The sequence below is a fragment of the Cryptotermes secundus genome, unplaced genomic scaffold (genome assembly GCF_002891405.2).
Source record: "Cryptotermes secundus unplaced genomic scaffold, Csec_1.0 scaffold667, whole genome shotgun sequence".
NCBI lineage: Eukaryota > Metazoa > Arthropoda > Insecta > Blattodea > Kalotermitidae > Cryptotermes > Cryptotermes secundus.
In genome coordinates, this window is record NW_019721771.1 from 1,288,970 (window position 1) to 1,301,768 (window position 12,799).

A 12,799-nucleotide genomic window follows, 5' to 3' on the forward strand; every position below is an offset into this window, starting at 1 on the left:
GAAAATATAATTTGTATGATGCAGTTCAGGGCAAACATTAGACAAATCACTGAGTGGATTCATGTAGCAGTAATGCTCTGGATTTTATTTAGAAATTGATCAGCTTGATTCTTACCTGACACACCAGCTGTCTTGACTGACAGATGTACTTTGCATTTTTTAAGTTCCTCCAGGCAAATCCTTAATTATGTCATGACCATGTTTATTGTTTATTGTTTATTGTTATTATTGTTATGTTATGTCCTTCCAAATGCTTATCAATTAATTATTCAACAGTCATCCTGCCAGCTGACCCTGATACATTAAGAGGGCCATAAAATAAACCACACTCACTTATCACTCATGGAACTGAGCATTTTATGGAACCCAGACGTTCATTACTGTGTTCACAAGAGCCCTCCATTGGTCCCAGTCCTGAGCCAGATCGTTCCTGTCCATACCATCCCATCCTATCTTTCTAAGATCCATTTTAATATTATCCACCCGATCTTGGTCTTCCTACTAGTCTTTTTACTTCTGGCTTCCTACCAATATCCTATTTGCATTCCTCTTCTCCTCCATTCAGGCTATATGCCCTGCCCATCTCATCCTCCTTGACTTTATCATTCTAATTATCCTTGGTGAAGAGTGTAAGTTATGAAGCTCCTCATTATGCAGTTTTCTCCAACCTCATGTCGGTTCTTCTCTCTCCGACTCAAATATTCTCCTCAACACCCTGTTCTCAAACACCCTCAGTCTATGTAAGTTTTGAGGTTTTCACGGCGATGACTATGAAGAAAGTCGTCTTCTGGGTTTTGGCGCCGTGTATTCTTCGTTTTGGCCGTCGTTTCGGAGGAACGTATCGCCTCCATCTTCAAAGCAGGTGAATGGCTTGTGAGTGCAGAGAGCAGTAGCTGAAATGATTAGGAAATGAAAGGCGCTGCTTTATATACGAGGTAGGCAGGGGGTTAGGGAGAATGGACCAATAGGAGCAGTGGAGAGCGATTAAGGCTTTATATGGTGTGTGTGCTAAGGGGGGGGGGGAACGACCAAAGAAATCCAGAAAACTTGAGGTCAATAGCACTAGGAAGTTGCGGTAGACAAGAAGAACCGGTTGGTTGGGGACAGGCTACTGACGTCAATGACATGACGAAGAACTGGGGTGGCTTGTTGGATTTCTCTTGAGGGAAGAGATGAGAGGCTTCCATGACTTATTGAGACTGAACTCTGTTTCCTTGTTCATGTTGTTCGGATGGAGCTCAATCTGAACGGCCTCCATGATTATGCGATCTAGGTAACGGCTCTTACTGGTGATTATGGCGGTTTTGTGAAACTGGATATGGTGGTCAAGCTCGATGCTGTGTTCAGCTACGGCTGACTTGTCCGGATGTTCTAATCGTAAATGCCGTTGATGTTCTTTCAACCTGGTGTCCACAGAACGGCCCATTTGCCCGATGTAGACCTTGCCGCACTCGCATGGAATTCTGTAAATTCCCGGTGTCCTCAGTCCCAGGTGATCCTTGACAGGCCGGAGGAAATTAGATATTTTCTTTGGGGGCAGGCCAACTGATTTGATGTTATGTCGGGACAGCACTCTGCTGATCCTGTTGAATATAGTCCCGACAAAGGGCAAGAAGGCGACAGTTTCTCTGCGGTCATCAGGTTGATTGCTGTTGGGATGGCGGTTGAGGGCCCTGTGTATCTGCCGGTCGTTATAGCCATTCTGTCTGAAGATGTCCTTCAAGAACTCCAACTCCGCACGCAGACTCTCTTGATCGCACAGAGCTCTGGCCCTGTGTACCAGTGTGGGCAGAGCTGCCTGTTTACTGGAAGGGTGATGATGGGACTTGGCATTGAGATAGAGGTTGGTGTGTGTGGGTTTGCAATATATTGTATGGCCTAGAGAGCCGTCGGGTCTCCTGTAAACATCTATGTCTAGGAAGGGGAGGTGGCCTTCACTTTCGGTTTCCATGGTGAACTGAATGCATGGGTTGATACTGTTTAAGTGGTTCAGGAAACCCTTCAGGTTGTCAGGTCCGTGGGGCCAGATGACGAAGGTGTCATCCACATATCGAAACCAGCATAGGGGCTTGTGTGGGGCCAAATCCAGCGCCCTCTCCTCAAAGTCCTTCATGTAGAAGTTAGCGATGACCGGAGATAGTGGAGAGCCCATGGCTACACTGTCAATCTGTTCGTAGAACTGGCCATCGAAGTTGAAGTAGGATGTGGTTAGGACATGGCGAAAGAGTCTCAAAACATCTTTGGCGAAGTTTCCTCCTAGCAGATCCATAGTGTCCTTGATTGGCACTTTGGTGAAAAGCGACACCACATCGAAGCTAACCATCATATCATAAGGGTTTAATCGGAGGGATTTTATGGTCTGGACAAATTCGGCAGAGTTTCTCACGTGGTGTGGGGAGTCACAGGTGTAGGTGTTAAGTAGGCCTGCCAAATGTTTGGCCAAGCGATAGGTGGGGGAGCCAATGGTGCTGATAATTGGTCTTAATGGTACGTCAGGTTTGTGTATTTTGGGCAACCCATAGAGTCTCGGTGTTCTGGAACATTGTGGTCGTAGTTGTTGACAGATCTCTTCAGGGAACGTGGACTTCTTTAGGAGAAGCAACGTCTTGAGCTCTACGGAGTCCATGGGATCTTTTTCAGCTTCCTGTAGGTCTTGTCCTCTAGGAGATCAGCAATCTTCTGGTTGTAGTCAGAAGTGGCCAAAACCACGGCAGCATTACTTTGTTGGCTGGAAGAACCGTGAGAATCTTGTTGGATTTTAAGGCTCGGAGAGCTCTTCTCTCGGCACCAGTGAGGTTGTCCTTGGGTTTGTTGGAGCCCTTGAGGATCCTGACTGTCTCCTGTCAAATCTCCTCTGCAGTCTCTTCCGGTAGGGCCATTACAGCCTTTTCAACCCTGCACAGGATATCCTTAACTGGGATAGAATTAGGGGCTACAGTAAAGTTCAGGCCCTTGCTCAGAGCAGAGTATGCCGCTTCTTCCAAGGGTACACCAGTTAGATTGACCACAGTCTTCCTGTTCTCATGAAGCTGGGGTGGATGTTGTGTCTTCTGCAAGTTGATGAACTTCTTGCACTGTCTGGCTCTAGCTTGGTCACCGATATTAACAGCTTTCTGGGTCGTGATGCGGTCGATTACGTCCCAATCAACTGCTCTCTGCATTCACAAGCCATTCACCTGCTCTGAAGATGGAGGCGATACATTCCTCTGAAACGTCGACCAAAACGAAGAATACATGGCGCCAAAACCCAGAAGACGACTTTCTTCACCCTCAGTCTATAATTACGTTCCTCTCTGAATATCAGAGACCAAGTGTCAAACCCATACAGGCAAAATTGTAGTTTTATATTTTCCAGTTTTTATGTATTTAGACAGTAGACAAGAATATAAAAGGTTCTGGACTGAATGGTAGCAAGCATTACGTGAATTCAACCTCCTTTTATTTTCATCCTGAATCAGAAAAGAATAATTAGACAAATTTTATGTAGAATAAGAGTAGTGGATAAGAATTATTGTTTCAAATATGTGCATGAAAGCATGCACTGAGGAGTTAAACAACTAAATTGTAAATGTTCTCTTTTATGAAACATAGGAATATATTTGAGGAATGTGGAAAAATAGTAGCTCTTATATACATGTACATGTACTCACACATGCATGAATATGTATAAACAGAAATATATAAACACCAGATTTAATCACACAAATATGCTCTAAGACAAAAGGGGTTTCAGAGATAGGATTTACATGACTTCTATCAATCTCCAATATCTCATACTTTTTTGGATTAATGTTTTCAGCATTTTTGAGCAGTCTGTGTAAAGCTTTTCCCCCATATTGTAGAAAAGTGGTTTATTTTCTTACATCACTTCTTCAGGATTTTCAGTTTGTCTGGCCACTGACCTATGAACTTTATGTGCACTGTGTACTGATCATTGAATTTGAATAATTATTAATTTTTAGTCCTTGCCAACCTGATCACATAGATGGAAATATTTGAAAGAAAGTGTTTACTGAACGTTCTTTCTGGAAATTCTTGTAAGATATATTGTTATACACTGGTCCTTGTGTCCGTAAATAGTGACATTCACTTATAAATTTTTCCCAAACATTTATTAAATTGTTATATCTAGTGTTAGGTCAGCATGTATGACTTGAAATAATTAGCTGATACAAGTAGCATATTGATGTGAAAGTTGTAATATGAGTAGTTCACTTACTGTGCAACAAACCTGGTACAGATACACAAAATTCTTTTCTAATTTGAAGTATTTATCAAAATAAATTAAAAGTATTCGAAGGGAATCAAGACATCCACATAAGATAGTTCTGTGATTTGTGTATCTGAAAATCTAGAGGCCATATATATATGTGGCATTATATATGAGGAGCCAGGATAGCTCAGTCATTGCAGTGATTAGGCTGTAGGCTGGATGTCCAGACCATCAGGATTTGATTCTCTTTTCTCCACAGTGACTTTAACAGCTCTGGGAACGTCCAGCCCTGTAGCCATAGTCACCAGAGTAATTTTCTTGGCGGGACTAGATTTCCAAAGGGGACAGCCTGTAGACTATTTTTACTGATTGCCCTAGAGTATTCAGATTAGAAGAATGACTAACCAACTCGAAGGAGCCAAGTCTTTTGAGAAGCCAACAGTTTCACAGCCAATCAAGAAATTCCCAACACTTTGTGGAACAGGAAGATTTATTACCATGTTCACTAGCGCCCTCTGTTGGACTCTATCCTCAGCCAGAACAGGATAGTCCATACTCTAAAACCCCATTTCTCTAAAATGCATTTTAATATTATACTACCATATATGTCTAGGTCTTTGTAGGGGTTTCCATCAATCAGGCTCTCCTACTAAAACCCTGTGTGCACTCCCTCCTCTCTCCCATGCATTATACATGACATCTTCCTTGACTAGATCATTATAATTGTATTTGGTGAAGGGTACAAGTTATGAAGCTCCTCATTATACAGTTTTCTCTGACATCCTATTATTTAATCCCTCTTGTGTATAAATATTTTCTCAGTATCACGTTCTCAAACACCCACAGTCTATGGTCTTCCCCTAATGTCACAAACCCATACAAATCTACAAGCAAATTATAGTTTCATATATTTAAATCCATACATTTTTAGAGCATGGACAAGAAGACAAGAGGTTCTGTATTGAATTGTAGAAAGTTTTAACTGTATTTAATCTGCTCTCAATTACATCATTAATCAAATTTTTGTATGTTAACTCTTACTCCCAAATATTTGAACTTGGCGACATTTTCAAAGCATTTGTTTGCCATTTTTATCTTATGGTTTTATTGTGCATTCTGGTGATGAGGCAGCAACATATGCTTATTCTGTTCTGTGTTTACTTCAAGACCAACCTCCTTACTAGGACCAATTAAAGCTTCTGTTTTTTTTTTTTTTTTTTTGTGGTATTTACATCATCATTACAGACCAGCAATTGATGTGTCCCATTCAATTTAAGTACCATTTGGTTTTCTTGGACATTCCTAATGGCATATTCTAAAGCAAATTTGAAAAGCATCTCACTCTTTTGAACCATTTTGAATGGGAGACATTTCAGACAAATGTTTACCTATACGGACTTTACTGTAGGTTTCATATAAACACATTTTAATTAGGTCTCTTAGTTTCATAGGTACACCAAACTCAGTGAAAATATTGTACAATATTTCTCTCCTAACAGAATCATAGGCTTTTTGAAGTTTATGATTAGGTGATGTACTGTCTCATTGTACTACAAATCCTTCCCCAGTATCTGACAAAACCAAGGAACCTGATCTGTGGTTTATCTAGTATATCATAGCCAACACTGAAGACCCCCAATAATTTCATCTATGTATGGAGTTATTATTCAAACTGTGAAATATGCGGATGACCTTGTGTTAATGGCTAAGGAAGAAACTGTGCTACAGGGCATGATTGATTGAAATTGGAAGGTTCTATGGCATGGAAATGAATGTGGAAAAAACAAAAGTAATGAAAATTTCGAGACAACCAACCCCAGTCACAATAAAGATAGACCAGAAACAACTGGAGAATGCGAAATGTTTTAAATATTTGGGTAACTTGTTAACAGATGATGGACAGTGTACTAGTGAAATTAAATCCAGGATTGCCATGGCAAAAGCTGCGTTTAGCAAGAAGAAGAATCTTTTTACCAGCAAACTGGACTTAAATTTGAGGAAGAAACTAGCGAAATGCTACATTTGGAGCATAGCTCTGTATGGGGCTGAAACATGGACACTTAGGGCAGTAGATCAGAAACATCTGGAAAGTTTTGAAATGTGGTGTTGGAGAAGGATGGAGAAGATCAGTTGGACCGATTATGTGAGAAATGAAGAAGTGTTAATTAGAGTCAGTGAGCAGAGGAATATCCTACACGAAATAAGAAAACGGAAGGCTAATNGGAGAAAGCTCTAGATCCCATTAAGTGGAGGAATTGTTTTGGAAGAGACTGTGGACCTGTCGTCTTGACAGATTACTGATGATGATGATGATGATGATGGAGTTAACCAAGAAAGAAAGATGTTGGATAAAATCTTGTATGAAAGTTATAATAGTGATATGCCTCAGTAATGACTGCAATCAGTTTTACTGTCATTCTTGTACAATAATAGATGCCTTCCACTGCTCAGACAATTATTCCTTTTTGCAAGGAGAATACATAAGTTCATGAATAACGGACTGTAATATTTCACATCATGCTCAGATCTGTTCTGCCAGAATTTGATCAATAGCTGGCAATTAGTAGCTTTTCAAATTCACAGTACAAATTTCAACCTCAAAAGGACTAGGATCAGGTACCAGTGACTTTGCTATATGTATTTCTACCTCTTATTCATTAATGCCATGTGTGTTCAATATATGAGAGGCATAGTCCTTTCACGTATCCAGAATGTTGCAGAAATCTGCAAGCAGATCACCTTTCTCATCCCTTACCAAGTTCTTGTTTGGTAACATTTCTTGAAATAATTTGTACCAACATATAAGTCTTTAATATTTTATTCTCACCATGAGCTTCAGACTAATTAAGTTTGTCTTACAGATATTCTCTCTTTTTGTTCCTGAAATGTCTTTGTAACGTCCTGGTGGCAGGGGGGCGTGGAGGTATCCCACCGCTGCCACCACTGTAATGCCCTAGCGGCGCAGGGGGGGCATGGAGGTATCCCTCCCGCTGCTGCCGCCGCTGTAATGCCGTGGTACAGGGGGGCGTGGAGTCAGCCCGCCTCTGTCACCACTGTAACTCCGCATGTAGGGGCCGTGGAGGTATCCTTCCTCGCCTCCACTAGTTATGTCGTAAACTGGTACTCCTGGTAACGTCGCGCCGTCGGGGGTGTGCAGGTACCCCTCCTTGCCTCCACTGGTTATGCTGTAAGGCGTTAACGCAACCATCCTAGCTTACCCTTAGCTAGGATTCTCCTATATCGGAGTTTCCTTCTGTCATACAAGCTGCCACCATCTATTTTCTGTTCTTTCAATTGTTGGTACTACTCCCTGACATATAGTCTTAGCTCCTTCTTGACCACTCCGCATATGGTTTACAGGTAGCCACGTAATCCATTAATATTACACTTTATCTTCGGATCTTGGGAGGGCGTTACTATCAAGGCTACCGTACTCTGCCTGTGTGGCAGGAGCCTATCCCTGCCTATTCTTATCTTCATCTTCGGCTGCCACTGCGGCCTGTGTCAGTTCTGCCCTCGCTCGTCAGGATTACTCGGGATCGGGTGTGGGAGGTGGAATATATATATGAATTACACTCCCGGTACATCCTATCCTATCCTAGCCGTCTATTTACATTAATATATATATACACAATTTACATTATTTACAGGTTACAAAGACGGTCCTTCCGTCGTGACTACATATTCTGTTTCTTCAAGTTCTTCCCCCTCATGGGGTGAAGGCTTCGACTCTCTCTCTCTCTCTCTCTCTCTCTCTCTCTGACTTGCTAACGAGGACATGCAAGTCCCCCTCGAGAACATATATAGTTTCCCTGTACATTTCTTATTATACATGATCTATGATTACCGATCTATCGTACGGTCTCGTCTACATAAACTACCCTTAGTTATGTTTGTAACTCAAGTTCCCATATACTATCTTTACTATAACACACTAACCCTAACTTTGATATATATATATATTATGAATCACTGTTGGCCTGCCTAATGTCCTAGGCCTTCACATTAATCTATCATCCTACCCTCGGGGCTCACTGGGTACACTTGAAATTGCACATGCAATATCTCAACACACTGTATCACCAATACTATGGAACAACGTTATTATCACTCGGCATGGCTAATATACGTGAACAAGACTTACTTGACATAGAAGACTGTAGGCCCTTCCGGCGCTTGTTAAACCCATATTGAGCAGCGCCTCCGGCTGACAACTGAATATTCTGTTTAAAATCAGAATTCCAAGTCTCTTGAATTTCCCTCATTTATAGTCTTAATTCGCTGATTCAGCGTGGACGACAAGGGGGGTAGATAGCTCCTCCCTTGTGTTCTAATTTCCTAAAGTTAGGCTTTCATTGGGTATTCTATGTGGCTGGGGGTGGACCTCTTGCGTCTTATCGCTGTGTATTTACTCATATGACCATCTCCAGTGGCCTAGTTAGCGGAGCGTCTTGCATACGGTATTACGCATGAATGCTGATTATCGCATTCTTAACCTCATTGCGTGTCCATGTGTTGTCATCTTTGCTCTTTCACTGCAAAACACTTTTCGCAAGTCTCCAGGCACCTAGGTAATGACTTAAATTTTCAATCCCAAATTTGATCCTCAACAGTCTTCATATCTAACATTGTTCGTATCATCTCCATTTCTTAATAGTGTGCATCCTGTTGTGTGTCATAAATAAGATATACAAAAGTATATAAGGTATGCAGTCTACACAACAATATTTTATATTTAAAAACAAAGAAGACACTACTGTATCAATATTTGCTTTTATTATGTTTTTACATATGCAACATGGTTCGACCCTTATACTGGGTCATCATCAGGCATACAATGCTCCAGTATGAGCTGATGAATTGCAATTAATTATCATCTAATTCTTCAAATAAGGATCCTTATTGGGTCTTGAAATTATTGAAATGCATAAAGACGTGTATTAATTTTTGGTCAACATTTTTAAAACTGAAAATCCTTAGATAATAAAAATTTAAAATTAAAGATATAAAGATTAAGACATGAAAGTTAAAATTCTGTTTTTGTGGTAGGACTCTGCAACGGCTACATGTTGGCCTGGTTTTTATGCTGGTAGAAGCGACTATAGCGTGGGGTGCCCGCTTATTGGAATCTTCTTACGTGGGATAGGTCATGTAGTCATGACCTTAGTAATGTCTTACGGAGCTTATGCTCATTATTCAGTATGTGATGTATATTACGTATATTAGTTTGTTCTTATGAATTGTGTGTATGGGCTGCTCCCTGCATTGGTCAATGTGTTGTAGTGGTTCTAGACCAGTCAGTTTCACAGAATATAGTAGCTCATAGTTTAATATGGGGATAACACTCAAATTATAAAATTAAAGTTTGCTCATACGATTAAGAGGAAACTTTGAAAACTATGATTCAAATTGCATCAAAAATCCTTCACATATTATTAGCACATTGCTCAATTATAAATGCTGGTAAGATATAAGGTAAATTTCATAATATGTTTGTGTGTTCTCTGATATTTCTGCAGTAGGACAGAAAAATTACACTTATGTTTATAAAACAGGTACTGTGTTTCTCTGGTTATTCTGGCCAAGTTTTAACTCTGCACTGGTGGATGGTGATGACCAGCATCGGGCTGTAATTAACACTTATCTCTCCTTAACTGCTTGCTGCGTCACAGCATTTGCCATCTCATCTATGGTCAGCGAGGAGAAGAAGTTTGACATGGTAAGTACTGTACTCTAACACCCTGTCCATTCACTCATGAAGCCAAGGTCTTTAAAATAATGGAAGAAATTAACATATGGTGCCACTTTATTAATGTATCATGAAGTCCATGCTTAGTACTGAATGATTCATTCTTCGGTTATTTTATCTTATTTATTTATTTATTTAACTTTTTTTATTTAATAACTGTCAGCTACTCAAAGAAGTTACTCAGTTAGCCACCGTGTACTGTACAGGGAAGCAATACGCCATGTCCTCACACTAGTTGCAAAGTGCACTGATGCTGATGGTGGAATTTTCGAAATTTATTATTCTGGATGAACTGTACTAACTTTTTCATTTGAAAAATAAATACTGGTATTAGAAGTAACATGTAATATCTGTTGGAACTGACCAGCAGAATAGCTCTATCTCGGAAACTGTTCAAGTCACATGTATGAGTATATACACACTCTTCTGCTTAGAATGATCTATCTTATGACCTCCCAGAATATTAAACTTTCCTCCTGAGACATCTTATATACCATATATATGTATTTTTAATGTGGTGATGTTGTGTTTCATTGACTTAAGGGGGGAAAACTTGTGGTGCCTCTAAAGCACTCAGACCTCTATTGGGTCTATTATGCACACACAGTGTTTATTGGGCTCTTTAAAGCCTCAACCTTAGCTAAAGCTAAGCTCCAAACTGAGTCTCTCCTAATTTCTGTCCAACCAAGTTTGACACTGACAGAATGTCATGTTTCTTTCGGCTGCTAGAAGCAGGATTTCTCAGACACACTCTGTCATTCACCAACAGGGCCATCAGAACCCTCACCACTGACCCAGGTTCTCCCTGCTAACAATATTTGGCTAAGCCCTCAATTTCTCTCAGAAGAGGCATCATCTTGAAAAACTTCTGCTTATCAGACATTTCTTCTTCTTGGTGGACAGGCTACTCTTCTCCATCAAGACACTTCATTCAGTTTTAGCCTCCCAGGACCCTCATGAAAGCCCTCAAGAGCTAACAGCTACTTCCTCTCAGTGGCAGGGCCAACAAATTAGCCCTCCATTGCAAGAGGATGACCTTCTGTTGGATTGCTGATGGCAGTAAGTCCACAGCCACCTGCTAGTGTTATTCACTAGCAGGGATAGCTGATCCCCCACCAGGGACATATGTTAGGGAATAAGTGGCTGGTCAGGTATGCACACTTCTGATAAACAGAGTAAAATCAACAAGTAAATTACATACACATCGTATTGTCACGTATTTTTGGGTGTGTTAGTATAGACGGGGTATGGATTGGATACTGGATTTATTGACACCACTTGTACACACCACTCAGAACTACAAGTAATTACAGCACTACTGCTAAACGCCACAATTCACAGATCACTATAGCACGCTCTATGCCTTTTCCAGCCTTCTGTTACCTCAACAGCCATTCCCTACCAGCGAGTTCTAACAGTGGAAATTCTTAGCTTCCTGCTCTCAGGTCTTCTTGTGTGGCCTCTTGTGCAGAACTCTTTGTCAACTGCCAACTGACTATAGTGCTATCTCTTCTCAGTCTCCCTTGCAGAGCTCAGCTGAACCCTCTCACTCACCAACCAACCACTTCACTTCACTTCACCAAAGTGAACTGCATTCAGTCAATCAGTCAGCAAGTCTTGGTCTCCAGCACCTTCTTGGGCTCATGACCAGAAATGTATTACTGTTTGGCAGTTATAGCCTTGTTTTTGTGGGGCTCCCTATCTGACATGAGAATGGGTCTGTCTTTTGAATATGCTGCTGGCCCTTGCCAGAGCAGTCTTTCTCAGGTCCTAGTCCCTTGGGGCTCATGACTATATTTTACTCTCTCAGATGAGATTTCCCTTTTTGTCACCTCCTATGAATTGCAGGGTCAGTGGAGGTATCTGACCCCGCCTCCACACAGAGCTGCCTGGGGTCCTTGCTATATAGCCTTGAGGCAGACCCAACAGAGAGCACCACTTCCAACAGTACTTCTACTGTTGTTACAGGTGGATGCCTAGAGATAGCCTGGATATTGTACTTTCCTTTTTAATCTGTTATTTTTACATAGTGGCTGTGTTGTATTTTTATGGTATATCTTCATGGTGATAATATGAATGTTCAACTTTATGTGATTTTTTGGACCACTCATCTTTATTACCCATGGTAATAAATTCTGTGTTACTTACATTGCGTTTTGAGATAAGTTGTTTGCTGTAATTTTCGGTGTTCTTAGGACCATTTGATATTGTGCCTCTGGTGTACTTTTAGTGGATTCTTCATCATTGCATAAATAAATTCCATCTTCATCCAATTGTCATCTCTTGTACAAATGTATTTTTGCTGTATGTGTTTGTCAGTGCACTGTACGCTCTGGATCACAAGTAGTGTACATTCACAGAGTTTGTGACACACCCTGGTGTCCTGTGAGACATTGTGTATTTATATCAGCTGATCATGGTTACAGGTTTTATGGCTTGCCATGGTCATTTGAACATTTATTAATTATTTATTTTTCCTCTACAATGTCCACATAACCACCTGAAGATGATGTATGTGGATATTGTAGCCTCTTGAGTTGTGTTTGCCATCTGTCACGCAAAAAATGTAACTTATGCCATTCCCATGTACCATTGAAGAGTTCAGTAATCCTCTCATTTGCTTATGCCAGAAACCCATGACTTTATCATGGGAAAATGTTGTTATTTCCAATCATCATCAAGCAATTGAGTTATTATTATGAATTCTCTAAAATTCTCACAGACATATAAAAATCCCTCTGAGGGCACCAAGTTGCCTGCAGGTATATAATTGGTGATCCCTGACCTATGGCATTAACATACTTGCAGATAAACTGCAAATAACATATGCCATGAAA

At 40.7% G+C, this 12,799-nt stretch overlaps 1 protein-coding gene across 1 annotated transcript in view; it reads left to right on the forward strand.

Annotated features, from left to right (window-relative positions):
* LOC111875762 (ammonium transporter Rh type B-A) overlaps positions 1 to 9,932 on the forward strand; it is a gene marked incomplete at its 3' end in the record, with an annotated part of 119,485 nt that extends 109,553 nt beyond the window's left edge. Inside the window, exon 6 of the mRNA XM_023872258.2 lies at positions 9,769 to 9,932. Within this exon, the coding sequence (XP_023728026.1) occupies positions 9,769 to 9,932 (164 nt within the window). The remainder of the gene's footprint in view (positions 1 to 9,768) is intronic.
* Positions 9,933 to 12,799: the final 2,867 nt, after the last annotated feature.